At 44.6% G+C, this 18,767-nt stretch overlaps 7 protein-coding genes across 7 annotated transcripts; 3 read left to right on the forward strand and 4 right to left on the reverse strand.

The window, feature by feature from the left end:
• Positions 1-4: 4 nt before the first annotated feature.
• PHALS_04127 (Uncharacterized conserved protein, contains LRR repeats) lies at positions 5-2,848 on the forward strand (the record flags this gene model as incomplete). Its single annotated transcript, XM_024722135.1, has 4 exons — positions 5-91; positions 156-212; positions 275-725; positions 795-2,848. The coding sequence occupies 4 exons, from the start codon at positions 5-7 to the stop codon at positions 2,846-2,848; spliced, it is 2,649 nt and encodes an 882-aa protein (XP_024573243.1).
• Positions 2,849-2,889: 41 nt separating this feature from the next.
• PHALS_04128 (uncharacterized protein) lies at positions 2,890-4,309 on the reverse strand (the record flags this gene model as incomplete). Its single annotated transcript, XM_024722138.1, has 9 exons — positions 2,890-2,932; positions 3,013-3,071; positions 3,137-3,211; positions 3,278-3,355; positions 3,411-3,591; positions 3,658-3,773; positions 3,831-3,932; positions 3,990-4,221; positions 4,272-4,309. 9 exons carry the CDS (start codon positions 4,307-4,309, stop codon positions 2,890-2,892), a joined length of 924 nt encoding a protein of 307 aa, XP_024573244.1.
• Positions 4,310-4,593: 284 nt separating this feature from the next.
• On the forward strand, positions 4,594-6,138 carry PHALS_04129 (Tyrosine kinase specific for activated (GTP-bound) p21cdc42Hs; the record flags this gene model as incomplete). Its single annotated transcript, XM_024722139.1, has 1 exon — positions 4,594-6,138. The coding sequence occupies one exon, from the start codon at positions 4,594-4,596 to the stop codon at positions 6,136-6,138; it is 1,545 nt and encodes a 514-aa protein (XP_024573245.1).
• Positions 6,139-6,365: 227 nt separating this feature from the next.
• Positions 6,366-9,324, reverse strand: PHALS_04130 (Uncharacterized conserved protein; the record flags this gene model as incomplete). The annotated part of the gene is made up of 10 exons (XM_024722140.1): positions 6,366-6,526; positions 6,580-6,756; positions 6,827-6,983; positions 7,043-7,127; positions 7,188-7,282; positions 7,338-7,481; positions 7,545-7,777; positions 7,849-8,539; positions 8,598-9,119; positions 9,178-9,324. 10 exons carry the CDS (start codon positions 9,322-9,324, stop codon positions 6,366-6,368), a joined length of 2,412 nt encoding a protein of 803 aa, XP_024573246.1.
• Positions 9,325-9,525: 201 nt separating this feature from the next.
• On the forward strand, positions 9,526-10,706 carry PHALS_04131 (Uncharacterized conserved protein; the record flags this gene model as incomplete). Its single annotated transcript, XM_024722141.1, has 2 exons — positions 9,526-10,519; positions 10,657-10,706. The coding sequence occupies 2 exons, from the start codon at positions 9,526-9,528 to the stop codon at positions 10,704-10,706; spliced, it is 1,044 nt and encodes a 347-aa protein (XP_024573247.1).
• Positions 10,707-10,795: 89 nt separating this feature from the next.
• PHALS_04132 (FKBP-type peptidyl-prolyl cis-trans isomerase) lies at positions 10,796-11,404 on the reverse strand (the record flags this gene model as incomplete). Its single annotated transcript, XM_024722142.1, has 1 exon — positions 10,796-11,404. One exon carries the CDS (start codon positions 11,402-11,404, stop codon positions 10,796-10,798), a length of 609 nt encoding a protein of 202 aa, XP_024573248.1.
• An 89-nt stretch (positions 11,405-11,493) lies between these two features.
• PHALS_04133 (mitochondrial carrier family) lies at positions 11,494-12,621 on the reverse strand (the record flags this gene model as incomplete). The annotated part of the gene is made up of 4 exons (XM_024722143.1): positions 11,494-11,589; positions 11,648-11,823; positions 11,905-12,238; positions 12,298-12,621. 4 exons carry the CDS (start codon positions 12,619-12,621, stop codon positions 11,494-11,496), a joined length of 930 nt encoding a protein of 309 aa, XP_024573249.1.
• Between the last annotated feature and the right edge of the window lie 6,146 nt (positions 12,622-18,767).

An 18,767-nucleotide genomic window follows, 5' to 3' on the forward strand; every position in this document is an offset into this window, starting at 1 on the left:
CAAAATGGATTCACTTAAGGCGTTGGACATGGAGCATCGCTCTGGTATTTCCCACGAAGAAGTTGAAGAGTTTGCGAATCGTATGGATATGGTACACGACTGTTATTTGATTGAATGCACGAAAAGAAGCTCACTATTATTAAAATTATGGATAGATTTCGAAAGCTATGGATGAGATCAAGAATGGCACGTTTGATCCTCTACAGTGCAAGGTATGAAGGATAAAGTTGAACATTGTGAAGTAATATGTTGAAAATGCTCAATTGTACGATAGATTCCGGGGTATAAAACGCCTGAGCAAGAGGAAGTTGAACGCAAAGCGCAATTAAAACGAGAAGACGAACGTTGTAAGCGAGAGGCTGAACGAAAACGAAAGGAGAAACAAGAAGAACATGAGAATTGGTGGCGTAGAGCAAAACTACGATTTTCAATCGAAGATACGGAAGTAATTGATGAGACAAATGACAAGATGAGTAAGAGTAAACGGTGGGCCAATCGTATCCTTGCAGCCTACAAAACACGTGACGCAAATGACTACTCCCTATGGAATCGATGGGAACCCGAAGATCCTGTTACCTTGCAAGAAAAAGCTGAGCGAGAAAACGAACTGGAAAAACTGCGCAATCGTGAGTTTGAAACCCAAAATCCTGATTTTTGTGACCAATTCAAAAAGGATATGGACGAGCGACAAAAGTCTCAGAACGAAAAAACTCGTCTTGCCGAGCGTGAGTTAGTTGATTGTCACTAATGTCATCTTCCTTCATACCATCTAATGGTGACATTTTATCTTGTAGAATTAAAACAAAGAGGCAATGGATTTTACAAGAAAAAAGAGTACATGAATGCGATCAAGAACTATAAAGACGCACTATTGGCCTCACCTTTCAACGTAGCAATCCTTGCGAACATTGCACAATGTTATTTGCGACTTGAAGAATATGACGAATGTATCGAATTTTGTACACGTACGTTGTTTCTTGATCCAAAATATATCAAAGCATTATCTCGTCGTGCCACTGCATGGCATCATCAAAAGAAATTTCAAAAAGCTGCTGATGACATGAAAAAAGCTTTGGAGCTTGATAAGGAAAATGTTGATATTATTGAACAGCATTCTATTATTGTTGGCGATTATGAAGACTTAATGACGAAGCAGGAGCTTGAAATGACGTTGCAGCGTGTTGAAATGACAAAAGACGGGGCTCATGCACTCGCATCAGAACCATCTTCTCTTGACGAATTAAGATTCTATTTGAATATGATTCAAAAAATGAATGAACATACAGTTAGTGATAAATCAAGTTACGATCGAGTCCACGACGCGTGGGTCGCTTACGACTTAGTTTTGCCGATAATCAAGGCAAATGACCATGTTCGTACGATCTTTAGAACTTCGGGTGAGATGGACAAACTCTGTGCTCGAATTTCGACTGCATTGCAATTTCCAAACGAAGTTAATGATGGTACCCGTCAGCATACTGAAACAACTATTTTGAGTGCGATGATTAATTGTGCGACGGCTGCAGTAGCCAACACTCCACGCAATCAAGTGATATTGTTTCGCAATGAAGACTTTCGGCAGCATCTTTTGACATACTTTAAAGTCTTAAGTGCAACATCATTTGACAGAATCATTCAGTCAAGTATCCTTTGCTTTCTAGAACAAGTGGTTGAGTTGAAAAGCTGGAAAAACGAAATTTTAGCATCGAACAATATCATCTCTTCACTTCTTGCAGCTCTTTGTCTACCCGTTACTGTGAATGCCTCAAGTGATGAAAATACAGCAGGAATGACCATTACTCTAGCTGGAGCAAGCATCTGCTTCACTTTAAGCAGTGAGATTGCTGGAATCCAGACATTTACTCGTTGTGGCTGTAATTGTCTTACCGCCATTGCTACTGCATTAGAAATTCACTGTAATGATGATGTCAAATGCAATGTGCTGGGTTTTCTATCCAATTTGTCAACCAATAACGAATTTCGAAGAACGATCGAACAGTATAAGGACAATTATCAAAAACTTGTGCTACGTTTACTTGAAATATCACAAGACAATGCGATTAAATCAACAATTTCGTCAACTCACGTTACACTCTCGGAGCGAGCATTAGGCGTGCTTTTAAACTTCTCGATCACGAAAAATTCACTTCTTCGGACACAATATCTGTTCGAATTTCACGCTGTGGATAGAATTGAGAACATTCTCAGTCACGTGACGTCTTCAAACTTTTCTGCTTTGCTTCTCGTCTTGTCACGCACTGTAAGTCTTCTCTGTCGGCTTCAGCCAGCAAGTAAATCAAGTGAACAAGAATTTAAGCACGTCATTCGTCGAGAATTACTTTTAAAGCTCTACACAGTGTTTGAAATCGCAATACTCAATGTCAAGGACGAAACGAATGTATTATCGTTTGAGTTGTGGCAATTGTTCGCACAAATTTGGTGTCATTTTGGCTCGTGTATACACATCACAAATGTTCGTGCTTTGTTGAGCGAGAAGGACGCAGTCTCCCGATTGCTTCAAGTGCTTGCACTTGTTCATACTCAACATGTTCAGAAACGTTTTGCTAGCGAGTTTAATGCATGCGAACGACTTATTGGAAATCTTGTCAAAGTGTTGATTGCAATGCACTCGGACAATGTCTCAGCAGACTTGCGACATAAGAAAAAGCTCTCCATACTAGTGAAAACTCTTCAGAATCTACCGGATGGAGTAGCTCGCAAAAATGTTGCAATTCTTCTGGCCAAATTGTGTCAAATTGATCCAGAAGTGAAAGATATCGTTCGTGATCTGCGTGGTATTGAAATGATGATGTCAATTAGTTGCTCTTCTGCAGTGAGTAGTCGTTAACCATGAAGAAGTTATTTTTAAAGAATTCATTAACCTATGAACTACTCTAGCAAATGGGCTTCGACGCCCACAGCGATACAACAGCTAATGCACACAAGATCATCAAAATTATTTGGCTACTTGATAATGAAATAATACAAATAGTATCATGTAAGGCTTCATACCTGAGAAATAGAGAAAATGGACGCATGTAGGAAATGACATACTTTTGAACACCAACTTCCTGCTCACATGTCAATATTTTATACTTTGTTCCTGTTAAAATGAGCATCAAACTGCAACACGTACGCCTTCTTTCTCCATTTTAAACAAAGTATAATTGGTTTTGGAGCATCGAACGTCCGCCATGGGATTAATAAATTTCTAGACAAGTTCTCGTATATCTTTAAACAAGTTCCAACGTTTTTAGAAAATTGGAAGAAAACTTACTTGAAGGTTGGAGCAAAACGTATCACTTTTGCTATCAGTAGAAGCCGAGCGAGCTCTAAAGAGTCGAAATCGATTCGTCTGAAGTCACAATATGATTAGATTACAATCAAGCACCACATAGTGTAGAAAATACCGTGGAATTTAAACGAATATTCAATTCCTGCTTTCTTGTCTCCTGTTTAATATCAAATTGTACTCGACCTGCTGACTTTGAAGCGAGAACTCGAAAACGCTTTGTGTCTGTAGATGGCGTCATCAAAACTTTCCCTTCATAAATCGAGTCTGACCAACTCGTTGTAAATTTCTCGTCCAGACTTCAAAATCATCTCAACAATACAATTAAATCCATCATCTTAACATTCTTATGCAGAAAGTGATACCTGAATCGATATTTGTGCTTATTAAGTCGTTTTCGTGCGTAGAGACAAAAGTCCGTCTGACTTCCATGGACTTGTGGAATGTAAAGTCGAAAAGTTTTCGATCCGTAGCGAGGAACCTGATTTAAAACCGAAAACTCAATTTGATTTCTAGAATTAACAATCAATAGACTGACCTCAATGCCTGTAGCCAATGCCATTACGAAAACGGAAAATGTCGATGGAGTGTGATGCAGAAATGCCATTGGGCCATTGAACTCATCGCATTCATCCTGTTCCTATTGCAAGAAATCGTTAACTTTTCTCGTACTTGCATTCAGAACATTCGGTCAAACCTCATCAGGTATCGATTTGACGTCTGAAGATTGCACAGGAGAGCTCACAGAACGTGCCATTCGTGCAATGTCAGCAGAAGTCGTTGCTTCGATATTACCGTCATACTTTATTGATGACTCGTCATTTAAGTATGACACTATTTCATTCTTTGGTGAGTCATTGACAAACCAATCTTGGCTTCCATCACTATCACTAGCATTCGAGTTTTGTTCTTCAAACTCTTGTTTCAAACTACCATGACGAGTTAGTCAAGTATTCTTTCCAACACAATCGAGACTTACCGATTCGCAAAGTCACCCATAGCGCTTTCTTCCATCATCGTCAATCTCGTTCTTAGGGATTAAATTCAAGGAGGAACTCTTTTTAATAAGAGCGAAACGCTCGTCAGCTTGAACTGAATAAAGACAAAAACAGCGTAGAGACGAAACCAAAATAGACAGATACTTATACTTACATTTTTGATGCTTCAAGACTAGAGGTGTCAAGTGAATGGATGATCTATATAAAAAGCAGCACATCAGTAGACATTACAATGAACGCCAGGCTCATCAAAGAATTGTCCTAATAGTAATTTGTACAGTCCATTCTCTCATAGAAAGAGTAATGCCATCATTAATCTCAGAGACTCACTATAATCTCATTCGTGATGCTCTTTTCGACAATGATCGTGATCGTGTCGCTGAATTGCTTGCAGTTCCTGGAATCAATATCAATCAATTGGATGGTGGAGGTCAAACTTTGCTACATCTCGCGAGTTTTTGGGGGCGATTAAACTTGACGAGATTGTTACTGGCAGCTGGGGCGAGTGTCGATATCAAAAACGCAGTTGGCTGCACAGCATTAGACGTTGCAATATATTGGGGTCATTCAGCAGTGGCTGAGGCGATTCAACAACGGGGAGGTCTTAGTGCTTGGGAGGAAAAAGTTAGTCAACTCCAAACTGAATTGGAAAATGCCATTTTACGATCACATCAGTTTGAGATTCAAAAAAATGACAAATCATGTCAGCTTGAGATCATTCAACATGAATTCGAGTGCATACAGACTCAGCTTGCTGAAGAGAAAAGTGCTCATTTACGCACATCAACTTCTTATCAACACACTTGTAATTTGCTCAACTCAAAACTTGAATCACATCAGCAGCTTGAACAGGAACGAGGAAGTCTAATAGAAACAATAGAAGCATTGAAAGCGGCACAAACTCATAGCGAGAGCTCATGTGCACGTTTGCAGGACGAAATGATGGCTTTAAAAGCTCAACGAGACGCTGTTTTAGTGCGAATGCAGGCAAGTGTGAAGCGGCAGGAAGAAGTGAGCTATGGCTGGCAGCGTGCAGAAACGGCTGCTACTATTGCGGACACACAGCGTAACTTTGCGCTCGCTGAACGAGATAAACTCCATCGTCTCCATCTCGCAACACTCGCAGAGTTGTTGGTCACTACTGAGCGACTTGGAGCTGTTGAAGACGAGCTGATGAAGCTTAAAACTGACTTGGCCGAGTATATTTTTGATATGAAGAGAGCCCAGCGTCGTAAGAAACACGCAGCGCATGCTTTAGCTCCAGCTTTCCGACCAAACTCAAAAGTAGTGGAGAAGAAAGTAGTGAATGATAGTAAGGCACGACAAGCTGAAGATGTAGACCATATTGTCGAGGATTTGGATGTGAAAAAGTCGACGTTTTCACTAGCTGCTCGAGAGTTTGGGGACCGTTTGAGGATAGAAGAGCAGCAGAAGTATCGTATTCGCAGCCAACTACAAGACAAAGTAAAGGAGAAATATGAAGCGCATGCATCTCAAGCTTTAGTGATGGACATTCAGAATTTTCAAAAAGACTTTGAGACTGCAGTTCGTGCCCTTGAATCATCACGAAGTGAAATGTGGCAGCAACTCAAAATCGAACGCGATGAACTAGCGCGATATGCTACTGAAACTCTCGTTCGATCAAATTCGGCATCTTTATCACCATACAGTTGCTCGTCAGAGGGCTCACTAGAAACGATGATCACTGAAAAGTATTCGAATCACGCCTTGTCTTTGCCTCAAATAGCAACTGTTGAATCAGTGACGTCATGTATGGAGCTCAGTTCACGTGGTGGAATCGCGACAAAACACGCGATAGAAAGCCGTCCAATGTTACCGATAGTTTGAGTGAGTCCACCTGCACCTATACGCTGGCTTTGCCAGACCTTTTTACTTCAGTCATTTCTTTTTAGATGGTAGTCCTGTTAAATGATTTTTAAGTGATTGATAATGCTAAGAGGTAGAAGAAGATGTATGATATTGAATGTGGCTTGAGTCGCGATTGAAGATGTTTTGAGGAAAGGCATTAAGACGGGAAGAAACGATAGATATATGGTGTAAATCTGCTTTGCATTTTAGCCCAAGCACACACTTTGGTAGGTGGGAATGAGATATTTAATGTTGATAAAAGCATCGTCGCCTCCGTGAATCTCCAAGATCTCCAAAGTTTGTTGAATGAGATCTCCAAGATTCAATTGCTTACGCTGACTGTAGTCAATAGCATCTCCAATATTATCTAAAAGATCAAGAAATGAGCAGAATGAAATGCTAGAAATCCTTGACACTCACCATTCTTTCGAATAAAAATGTTTAAAACAGGAAGAAGTTGTCGATAATATGGTACAAGAGCTTGACCAATGAGTCCTGGGCCCCCACTTGGTTGAGCTGCAGACTCGCATGTTACCATAAGCTGCAACATATGCAAAGTTTTGACTATGATTCGTGCATTGCGTGTGTTAAGAGCACCTAATGCAATGAAAACAAAGTCATAAGATCAATCTAAAAAACCAAATTTCAGTGTTCAATTGCAGCGTACTTTTTATTGGAATGATGAGCTGTGGAACGACTGGTAATACTTTGTTGCTTGCATTAATAAGCATATCTTTAATCCCTTGTTCGGATAGAAACGCATATGGTTCCTCCACTTCACGCAGTCCGTCAAAGAATATCGGGAGATAGTGGTGAAAATCAAGCTTTGGATCACAAAGATTAAAAAAAATAATATCGAATCCTTGCTACTTTCCATATTTACCTTCGTGATATCCACTTTCCACGCCACCATGTTTCGTACACCTCCATGGTCGATCTGAATCGGTAAATCAGCTCGCTCATAGAATCTAACCATAAAAATATATTAACAATTGATTGATGTACATAGATTTCTTAATATTGCGAACCTTCGAAACGACGTATCGGGTGGATTAGGTCGCTCTCGAAAAGCAGCTGGTTGTTGGTGTCGTGACCGAGGAGACAAATACTCAAGTTTCTCTGCCTAGATTCGTATAAAGTATGTAATTTCAAAACCTTTGATGTACTAAAGGTCATACCTTCAAACTTTTCTCGAGATCAGCAGTTCCTCCAGAGCCTTGACCCTTGCGGAGGAAAGTGTCAGTCGTGTGTGGTTTCGAGGATTTTGACAACGAGAAGGCACTAATGTGCGCCGAGTCGTCGCCTTTATCGTTTGAAGGTCGCTACAAATTCAATAACGTCATGGTAAGTAATTAATCTACAGAAACATTGAAAGGTTTTTGTACCTTTGTAAGTATTGACGTTGTGTCGAAACAACTCCCAGTCTCGGGTAGTGTGATGCTCTTAGGAACAATTCGAGTACTGACATTAGGAATACGACCTGACATGCCTTCAATGTTGTCAACTGACACTCTTTTATCGTATGTTAAAATGTACTTGGTCGATGGATGGCTCACGCAAAACGGTCGGCTTGTGTCGATATATAAAGACGGATATTCCGAGAACAAACCTAGTTTGTCTTTAGAGTAAGTTATATTAGATAAGTTTGTAAGTATTGCAATGAAAGTAGCGTTCAGACCCAGTAGATACGACATCGAGGGAATTTATGCTTCACAATCGAATAGTAAGCCGCCGTGGTCTCCATATTGGCACAAGCTCCAATGTATAGTGTTTCGAACGGCAATTTTCGTCGTGATAACGTGCGAAACGATGCGATTGTGAGGTTATTGCACGCTTTGATATTTAAGTGTCGCAACTGCTGACAGTGCGAGATTATGGCAGCAATGCCTTCATCCGTAATGTTATAGCAGAACTCAAGTGACAATTGCTGCAGACTCAAAGCTTTAGAAGCCAATGATTTAATCCCCAAATCATCCAGTGCAATGCATCCTGATAGCAACAAAGTCAAAAGCTGTGGACATCCAGATGCGATTGCACTGAGGTCTTGGTTGTTAAGTGTCCGACATAGTGACAGATTGAGTGACTGAAGCTCTGTGCATTGTGCGATAGTTGTAAATGTTGCGCCATTAAGTGAGTGCAATGTACTGAGATTCAGTGATCGTAGTGTCTTTCGATTGGATGCGACTAGTGCAGCTACACCAACGTCGTCTAACCCAGCGCACCCGCTAACATCAAGTGTGGAGAGTGCGCAGCTTGTCTTCGTCTTGAGAGGTTGAAAGCTGTAGAAATCGGCACCTTGAACCTTTGGACAGCGTGCACAGGAAAAGGATCTAAGGTTACGCTGAGATTTGAAAAGACAGCGAATTGCGGGACCCGAAATCTGTACCAAGAACGCTGTCAATCATCAAATGTTTGAAATACATTTCATAGCAATTTACCTTTAGGCAGCGATCGAGGATAATTTCATCTAATGTTAATGATGTGTGTTTTGCTAGCGCCAAGATCGAACGATCAGTAATCCGTCGACACATTGTGAGGTTGATCTTTTGAAGTAATGGACAGTTGATCACAATTGCGAGAATTCCTTCGTCTTGAACGCGCAAAGAGCCTGATAAATCGACTTTAGTGAGTTTAAAACATGCGCGTGCAATTGCGACGAGCGATTTATTTGTAAGTCTGATACAGTGTAAGGCCAACGTTTGAAGACTCACACAGCGACAGAGCTGCTCCAGTGCTGAATCCGAGATTTGTTTCGACTCGACGTCCACATGCCGCAATTGTTTTGAATGAAGACCCTCGACAACATGTGATAGCAATGGAGATGTGACACACGGACCATAAAGTGCCACACTTTGTAATTGTGAAACCTTAGACATGAAATTGCTCTCTGTTGTGCTGTGCTGACGATCAACTAGCACGGCCACAGCCTTTTTAAGTTCAGTTTGACCCGTACACCATGTCTATAGTTACGTGGATCAGTCGCTTTCGAGATCAATAGAAAAACATATTCAAACGCACCAAGTCGACGTGCGACTCACGATGGACGGACGCAATCGTAAGTCGTCGCCAGCGCTTTGAAACCCAAGCTAAATTATGCCATCGGTCTTTTAAATGCACAAAGTGACACACATGTATTTCGATCAAATGATCGGGCAAGAATTCCATGTCGATTTTATTAAACTTATCACGTTGAGTAGCAGAATTGAACAAGTGAGCACATTGCTCAGGCTGACAATTTCTTGAAAAGACGCAACGGTCAATGGAAAAACGGCCTTTGCATATTTTGGTGAAATTTCAAGTGAAGATTTAAACTTCTAGAAAAAAAAGTATTCGTGGATTCCATACAGAAATGATTGTAATATAGAAATGGACTTACTTCTTGACTGTCAAGAACTTCGGCGTCGCGGTCTGTTATCGCAACTGCAGCTTCAAGAGTACGAGTCAATTCTTAAATCTACTTCTTCTCCACCTGATGACATTTGTAAACGTCTATCTTCTATACTTGTTCAAGAAATGGACGCTATCATAGAATGTGTGCGCGTGCAAAGTAACCAGCAAAAACAGGGAACGATTGATAATTCGGACCTTACGGCCTTAGCTGTTGGTGGCGCTTTGGGTGCATTGAATGCCTGGATGTGGCCAACTTCTTCTCTAACAGCAACGAATAAGACCACAAGTTTGTGGGCTAGTGCATACGACGGTGCCATCGCTACACTCAACGTAGCCAAACGCAAGCGTCGCGTGCAGCAGCTACAACTAAAATTATTGAGTGGAAATGTAGCCACTAGTAGCCATGTCGTGTTTTGTATCAATGGATTTATGACTCAAAGTGATGACCCACTTCGTAATTGGCGCGTCTGGATAGAGGATGACAAGGATGCTGCGGTCTTTGCTGTGCAGTGGGAGGCTGGAGACGTCGCTGCTTGGAATGAATTTTGCTCACACGTAAATGATACACTTGACAGTTCATCTGTATCATCTATGGTTGCACATTTTACTGAAAACCCATGGCACAGTGCTCAGGGCAAGGCGGAGCAAGTGGGAATGTTGCTTGCACAAATGCTATCGCAACGTCCGGTATCGCTACGCGGCCGTAAAATCTCGATGTTTGGGCACTCATTAGGTGGTGCTGTCATTTACAACGTTTTTCAAGAGCTTGCAAGGATACGATCAGAAAATAAGGCGACTGAATTACCTCAGATTACCAATGCTGTAAGTTTTGCGGGTGCATTCATTCCTGACACACAGGGACTCGATAATGTCATGCATGGACTCGATCCGATTGAAGGGAAATTTGTTAACGTCTATTCGACCCGCGATGGTGTGCTATCAAAATTGTTCTGGGCTTTGCAGCTTCCTGGTCCGAATGGTCTTGCAGCTGCTGGTTGCCAGGCCGTTGCCTTTGCCGCTGCCGCTGCCGCTAAGTGCGTAAATGTTGACGTGTCTGACTTGGTGATACCTCGCGTGGAGAACCATTTCGGTCACGGGTACCAGCAGTTTATGGAGGGTATAAGATCTCGTGTGCTACCTCATTTATTTCGAAGTAAAGAGATCCAAGCTACAGCGCCTCAAGCAATCGAGCCAAAAGAGCATAATTGAATGTAAAAGATATAATAAATGAAAGAGTAGATAAGAACTACTTAAACATGTTACCAAATGCCTTCTTCTCCTTTTCCTTAGCTTCGGCATCGTACGCACGTTTCTTAACTAGTAGCGCACGGATCTCACTGCGCACAGATGCGTTCTTGGGTTCTTCTTCTAGCAATTCCCCAAGAAGCTTATAAGCGATCTCATAGTGCGTTAATTGAATCATAGCTTGAGCCTTGCGAAAGCGGGCTTTACTGTGCTGCGGCTCAAGCTCCAAAACTTTATCACAACAGCTTAGCGCCCGCTCTGGCTGCTCGCCAAGCTTTAAATGACACAGCGCCATGTTGGCCCACACAGCAATTTTAATGTCTTGAATCTGATCCCCTTCTGCCTTTGTAGCTGTCACACCCACCGCTCCCTGCGCGTACTGGGACATGGCATCGCCAGCTACGGACAGGCCGTTCACGTACGCAAACACTTTCGCATACGATGCCAGTGCGCGCTTGGGCTCGCCCTTCTTGACATATAAATTACCTTGACGCTTTAGTAAATTGGCTTGTTCCACTTTCTCGGCTACGGACAATTGACCAAGACGCGACTTCCACCCACGTAAAAGCTCCTCATCACTGATATCGCTTGTGTTTGAGATGGTAGTCATAACGGCTCAAATTTTGAAATTTATAGTCAATTTGATACAAAATCAACTATTACGCATTCGAAATCTCTCTATCTGAATGATATTTAAAGCTACTCTTTCGAGTCTAATGGTTTCCGACACACACGCTTGACAAATTCATACGACGTCACCATAAGTATACCTGATGGGCCCATTGCCAGTAATCGCTGATATAATAAAACAAATTAGCAATATTTAAGTTGAAGAAATTGACATGTTACGTACCGCGGAGAGGCCTGTCATGAGCCCCTTCGGTCCATCCGTGTTTATAATATACTTCAAAGTATCAATAGCGCCGTACTGCGTAAAAACCTGTACTTTTGTCCTTACAATATCCAAAGGGTTGGTTAAAATGCCAGTAATTATTCCAGCGCTGGCACCACTCAGCCCCTGCGCTACAACTTTTGCACCCACCACCATTAAGGAATCACATAGATTACGACCGGGTCTTTTACAATGTATGAGTAATACGCAGCATGTACCTTGTTTCCAAAACGGATCGGATGGCCACGTCTGCAACAAATTAAAGTACACAGGAACGAGCAGTCCGTAAGACCCCCACCAGATCGAAGACGATGGTGCATACGTTGCAATGGATGGAATGTACCCTCTATAAAAACCTCGAATGCCTTCGGTACGAAACACCTGCTTCGTAACACCAAAAAAACTTTTGGTGTGCTCCCTCGTCTTGCGTACATCGTTTCCTTGACCAGTAAGCATCATTCGTTGCGACACAATGTCAAGTGGAACCACAATTGTTTGTGATGCGAGCGATGCAACAGCTCCACCCACAAAATTAGCGCCCTTTTCGCCCACCTGAAAAACATGCTATTAGCTGAGCTTACGCTGGTTGAACCAGCTACGTACTACCCCACCGTCGTACGAGTCTTGAAAAGTTGACGTGTCTTTTCATACACTGAAATGTAAAGATTTCCTGTCAGCACATTAACTGTGCTGGCACTGAATCCTTTGTAGAGTCCACGAGCACCTTCCTGTCGAAAGATAGTGGCAAAGGCGTTGGCCGTTCCTAAGTAGAGTGGTTTATGTTTGGACTGCACCTGCAGCCGCGTTTTGACCAAGTTAGAAGGATACACGGCCGCACGCACGGCCAAAAGCATGGTTGGGCCCACGATGTAATATTTTAGCTTGTCGATCTCGTCCCATGAGATATCTTCTAGCATATAATCGTCTTTGGACATAGTGACCAAAAGCAAAGCAATAGGCTTAACAAAGCGTCTCTGAAAAGTTCCAACCAATCGAAGACCCGAAAGGATGTACTGACTTTTTAGCAGCTCAATTTAAGCCAACTGCATTAGTGTATTCAATTTGTTGATGATAAGGGCTTGAGAAAGTGTACATCCGAAGTTTGTGGAATACCGTTCGTGTATACATCTTTGACTTCTTCCTTCGCCTCGCATTCAGAGACGCCTTTATGTCGTACGATGATGATTTACAAACAGTTCGCGCCGAAAAAAGTAAGACAGACCGAAAAAATGAGTGAAAAGGCGAATTCAAGATGTTGATGATATGTGAAGAGTATCTGAAAATGCAGAGACGCCAAAATATCTGTCTTCACGGGCTGGAATGATAGACGTAAACCAATTATAATTGTGTGCAATGATTTCGGAAATCTCACTTTCAGTAATAATATGTCTCGTATGTATTAATTACGGTAGACAAGGATCTGCCGAACACAGCCCGGTCCTATCTCACCAGACCCGAAAAAATCGTGCATGGTAAAGTGACTAATGGTTTCCAAAATTTTACTGAAGTTAAGTCTGGAGAAGATCAAATTTAAGTGATTCACAGCACTTGAACCGTCCGACACGAGGTGCAGCGTGGCTACCATAGCTTTCTCGCTTAGAGGAAGCTTAGTTAAGATTGGCGACCTTCGCTATATACTAAGAACCAGTACGAGTGCAGCTGATCGCAATCCTCTTACTCCAACGTAACTACATCCTTAGCCCAAGGCTGATCATCTCTTTTCGTTTAAAGTATAAATTGCATAAAACTAATAGGTTTTTTATATTGTAAAAATTTATTAAATGTATAACTATTGGCTGTTTCAGCCACATACTGACATATTTTGTTTAAGTATAGCCAGACCATTGTGTGATCACACCGCCTTGTGTGGCCCCGATACACCCCCCCATCAAGATTGTGAACACCTACAGTTCGAATTCAACTGTTGCCTCGAACGAGGCTCGCTTATCTAAGACACCACAACATCACCAGGACCTTCTTACATTTGTCTGTTGAGTGAGCACTGTGTGGAAAATCGGAAGACCCCCAGCCACAATGGATCCGGAAACACCCGCGAGCAAAGTCCTTCTTTGTCTCCTGTACGCAGTGCAACTCCGCACAGTTCGTCCTAAAATTCAAGAAATGCGTTGCCCAAGCTCTCGGTGACTGAGTACAGGGATTTAAAGGAAGTCGACTACGAGTCAAATACTTCTTTCCTATGATAGTAAGAAGAAGAAGTGCGCCAACGGCGCGACGAGATCCCTGCTCGAACCTTGCGGGCGCCGTGTCCGTTTCCCGAACCCTCGACTTCCGGGGGGGGGGAATTATTACCGATCACCTTGGCGGGGCACAGAAGCAGCAACTGAATGCTGCCTCGTTCCATGACCCTCGTGTGGAATACGGCTTCCGCTCGGGTGGTCACGCTACGGAAGCGAAGGACGCGATCGTTGGGTGTCTACGTGGACGGGTCCCCGGCCACTACACATGCTGAGCTTGACAAACGAAAAGCATTCTGTGCTCGTCTTGGTTTCGCAAGAAATCCTGGTGGGTACGTACTGCATTCGACTTCGTGCTCAAAGAGGAGGCATTTCTTACCCGCGATGCGGACTCCCCCTGTGGTGCTCGCCCCTGGCGAAACCGCTGCAGATAACGAGAAGCACGTGAGTGGTGGGTTTTGCGACACCGATAGATTTTCTCGCTGCACAACTTACAGTAGAGCAACAAAGAAGTGGACGCGTGTGTGGACAGCTATCTTCAGTTTGAGCTTGACAATCTTAAGGCACATCGCCGACTTCCTGAGTTTTGTCGCCCTGCTACATATAAATTTGTCCCTCACGCTCCCGCGAGCTCTGTGGTCTCTTACACGGGAGAGTCTGCGACCGCAGCAGCTCAGGGCCATAGCTTGAACTCAGCTAATGGCCCTTCCGCCTCCCTGGCTATTGCCGAGAAGCTTGGGGCGTACGACGACGCGAAACGTCATGATCCCTCTGATCATAAGCGTCCACGGCGTCTGGGACCGGGTGGGTACAAATCCATTTCGAAAGGATTAGCGTATACGCAAGGCCCCATTCGACAACAACCTTGATAGTTCCGAAGTACCATGGACGGAGCGTCGTCTTAAGACAGCGGAAACTGCAAGGGTCGGAAGGGTTTTAGCATTGAATAGAACCGGGTCTCCGACCTCAACGTTTTCAACATTTCTTTGCTCCTTCCGTCTGCATATTCTTTTTGCATGTCTTGGCTTTCAGCCTTCGCACCGTGAACGTGTCGTAAGACAACCAGTCTGGTAGACAGGAAGTCATCGAGTTCTTTACGAACAGTGAGGGGGCTGACATCAGCTAGCTGCTCGATTATTACTGCCCCAACAAGCCCTGAGCCATGGAATGGCGGCGTCAGCAGGACGCGAGGGCTAACAGTCCCGTTCATGCAGAACGGCGCGTAGCCGGTAGATGAATGCTCTGAATGCACTGCATTGTTCAGATGAAACTCTACGAGTGGCAGCATGGCGGCTTACCAGCGTAGACGCTGCGAAGAACGTCTTCAACACAGAATTAACGCGCTCGGTTTGACCATCGGTCTGCGAATGGTCCGCTGTTGACATATCCAGCTTGGTGCCCAACACCTTGAAGTTCGTCGACCAATACAATTCATTGAAGTGTGGGTCTCTGTCAGAGAGTCAGAGATAAATGACTCCAGTGACCATGTTGTCGAAAGACACGATCCACAAACAGCGTCGCTGTACCGGCACCGTCAATGGTGTCTGGCACCTCCGCAAGCTGATCCATCTTGCTCAAACTGTCGACGAAGACCTCGACACTCGTGTTGCCCAATGAGATCTATGGCAGGCCAAACACAAAGTTCAAACTCGTGGACTACCAACACCCGGAGGGTATCGTCAAACTGAATAGCGGCGCCGCCGCATTTGGAGAGAGTTTTACCATTTGATACATGCTCGTCTATTCGTACAGCTTGGGCTACCAGTAGTAGCAACTCGCAGTGCTTTAGGTCTTTCACGACCGAGTTGACCACTGATTGAGGTGCCATGTGCCTCATAGAGGATACAGTATTCATCGTGACGAACCACGATTCGTGGCGTATCCGTCGAGTCGGTGCTATAATACAGAAATCCTTCATTCAATTAAAATCGGTGCAACCGTGCATGCAGCCGCGACGACTAATTCTTGTTCGAGTTTCCAAGCTCCTTCCTCCCGAGAGCCCGTAGCAGCGCTACGCACATATTGTCAACCGAGTATGCGGCGCAAATCAAATCCGTCACTGCCGACGTCACTGTCGTGACATGAGCAAGCTCATAATCTTGTCTGCGTGGTAACGCATCAGCCAAAGCATTCTGCTAGCCAAAGCTTTCTGCTTTCCTTGCTAATATTCCACCTCGAAGTCATATTCTGCAAATAGTGAGAACCACTTGACCATCCTCTGCGAGATATGAAGCGACTGATTCGCAGTGCGTAAGGACGCATGATCTGTGAAGATCACAAACGGCTTTGAGCGAAGCAGGTGTACCCTGAACTTGACAAGTGCGTACCTCATCGCAAGTAATTCCTTGTCGTGGACTGGGTAGTTCTTCTTCACAGCCTTAAGCTGACAAGATTCGAGCGTGATCACTCGGAGGCGTCTGCTTGCAGCAGTGCGCAGCCGATGGCAAAGTCCGAAGTGTCACATACGACACTGAAAGGGCGATCGGGGTCTGGAAACGCCAGTATTGGTGCATGAAGGAGGCTGTCTTTGAGCCCGTCAAAACCCTCTCGACGCTCGGTGTCCCAACGCCATTCTGCATCATATCTAAGAAGATTCAACAATGGCCGTGCTATCTCTGCATAAATCTCGCTATACTTGTGCAAGTAGCTGGCGAGGACAAGCCACTTGCGTAAGACCTTTTGCCTCCTTATAACTGGCCAGTCCACAATGGCCTTGACCTTAGCGGGATTCACTCGAAGACCACTTTTTTCGAAGAAGCACCCAAAAAGGGGATTTCTTCAGCTCCGAAGATGCACTTGTCTGCATTAGCATACAGCTTATTCGTGCGCATACACGCAAGCACCGCTCTCAAATGAATGATGTGGTTCTCTTCATCCGTTCTTCCTTACTCCGCACGACTGTTGACAAAGATGTCATCAGAGTATGTCTGTGCATACGCCCGGTGGAACCTGAACTACTGCGTCACAAGTCGATTCAATGTTGATAGTGCATTTGACAGCCCTTATGGTATCACCAGGCACTACCAGAGCATGCCGCTCGGAGTACTCACCGCTGTCAGCTGAATTTCACTCGCTCTCATGAGCAATTGGTAACACTCATCGACCGATCGAGAACACTGTGCATTGTACATCCAACCATAATGTTCTGGAGAGCATCCTCCTAGGAATCGGCGTCTGTGCCGGAATGGTGGCAGCGTTGAACTTATTATAAACGTTAACGATACACCACTTGCCGTTCGGCTTCCGGACACAAAACGTTAGTGTTGAATCAGGAAACTTGCTCTCTCGTACCATTCCTACGTGTGCTTAGCACGGAAGAAGGCATCAATGGTGACTTACTGTTCCTTGGGCAGGGGCAATTGGCGTGAAGCGCAGTATTTGGTTCCCGAAACCAGGTCGATCTCATGACACACACTCGGTCCGGAGGTAAGACTGACGGCGGGTCTTTGAAGACGACAACCTGAAATTTTTTCACAAATAGATACTGCGGGCCCAAAGTATTCTTCAAGATCGAAGATCCACTTATTTAGCTCAACACCCTCAAGAATAGCTTCATTCAGAAGTGACGAAGAATTGATCTCTTCTTCCAGTCAGATAATGACCACTTTGGCTAAGTCGCCTGTCTTCAAGGCACCGCTGACCTCGTCGAGGGACCACTCGTCCAGCTCAAGAAGAGCATCCATTGCAGGAGAAGCCTCGAGGGTGACGTCGCCGTCTTTCTTTCCCTTCACACTGTTGACGAGGGTGTATAGCTGTGCATTATCGCCTACGGTATGCACATTCTGGGTCAGGGTCGACACCCAGTGTCTTGCAGCCAGCATACGACGTCGCTGTCGCATCTTCACAGAGGTTGTACGTCTCGCGAGGCCAGTGAGAGCACGCACTCAGCGTCGTACAGTGTCAGCCCCACTTCCTGCCCCACCGGAGCTCTGATGTTATTAACAGCATTCGACGAAGAGCTGCTAGCTCCGCAGTCTTCGTCCAGTGCAAAACGTGCCACTCCACGCGCATCAGAAGGGCTTTACCCAAGATGCCTCGGACCTCCCCCGATCATGCCACCTAAGGCATGTAGCGACTACTCTAAAACATGAACAGTGCTCAGTGGATAACGTGCCAATCCACGTGCATGACAGGGGCCTCACCCGCGATGCCTCGGCCTTTGGCCCTTGGCCGACCATACCACGCACGGCATGCAGTGACTGCTCTGATACTCGAGCAGCGCCTAGAGGGTTACGTACCACTCCACGTTCAGCCCGCGAGCCATGCTCGAAGCTCCTGTCCGATACAGCTTCGATGTCCACCAACTCGGATACTCCGATTTCCAGCACGTTGACTACCTTGGTCCAATATTCGCGCCAATGGCGGTTTTGCCTTCTAACAGAGGTGAGTTCATGACTAACCCAAATTCCACCGGGGGACGTGCGCGTAGGTCTTTAACCTCCACTCGATCCATGGCTTATGGTAATCCAGCCATGCCAAGCGAAGGATTAAGTCACACTTTGAATCCAATTCAACGGCAAGCAGTGTACCACGCTATCAAAGTCAAGTAACTTGGCAACGAGGTCCACAGGGACCTTCGGCACGGTGACACAAGTCCCCATCGCTAAGCGAACAGTGACGTTGTCACTCAACTGCGCTATCAGCGCCTCAGCAAGCAGCTGAATTCCTTTGATCGTGAAGCGTAATTGCCCGACGCCCCCCAGAAGACTGGTGAAAAGCGGGACGTCGGTTTAATGAAACTTGATGCGCCTTGCGCAGGGGACAACCAGTCCGAAGTTGACAGGTGTCTCCACAGACAAAACACCGTCAGGTGCTTGAACGCTGCTCGGCAGCTCGAAGCCCTGCCTCCTCGTCCTCAGCTTAGCTGAGATTCGTTGGCTCAGCCC

This window comes from Plasmopara halstedii, assembly GCF_900000015.1.
Source record: "Plasmopara halstedii genome assembly, contig: Scaffold_253, whole genome shotgun sequence".
NCBI lineage: Eukaryota > Oomycota > Peronosporomycetes > Peronosporales > Peronosporaceae > Plasmopara > Plasmopara halstedii.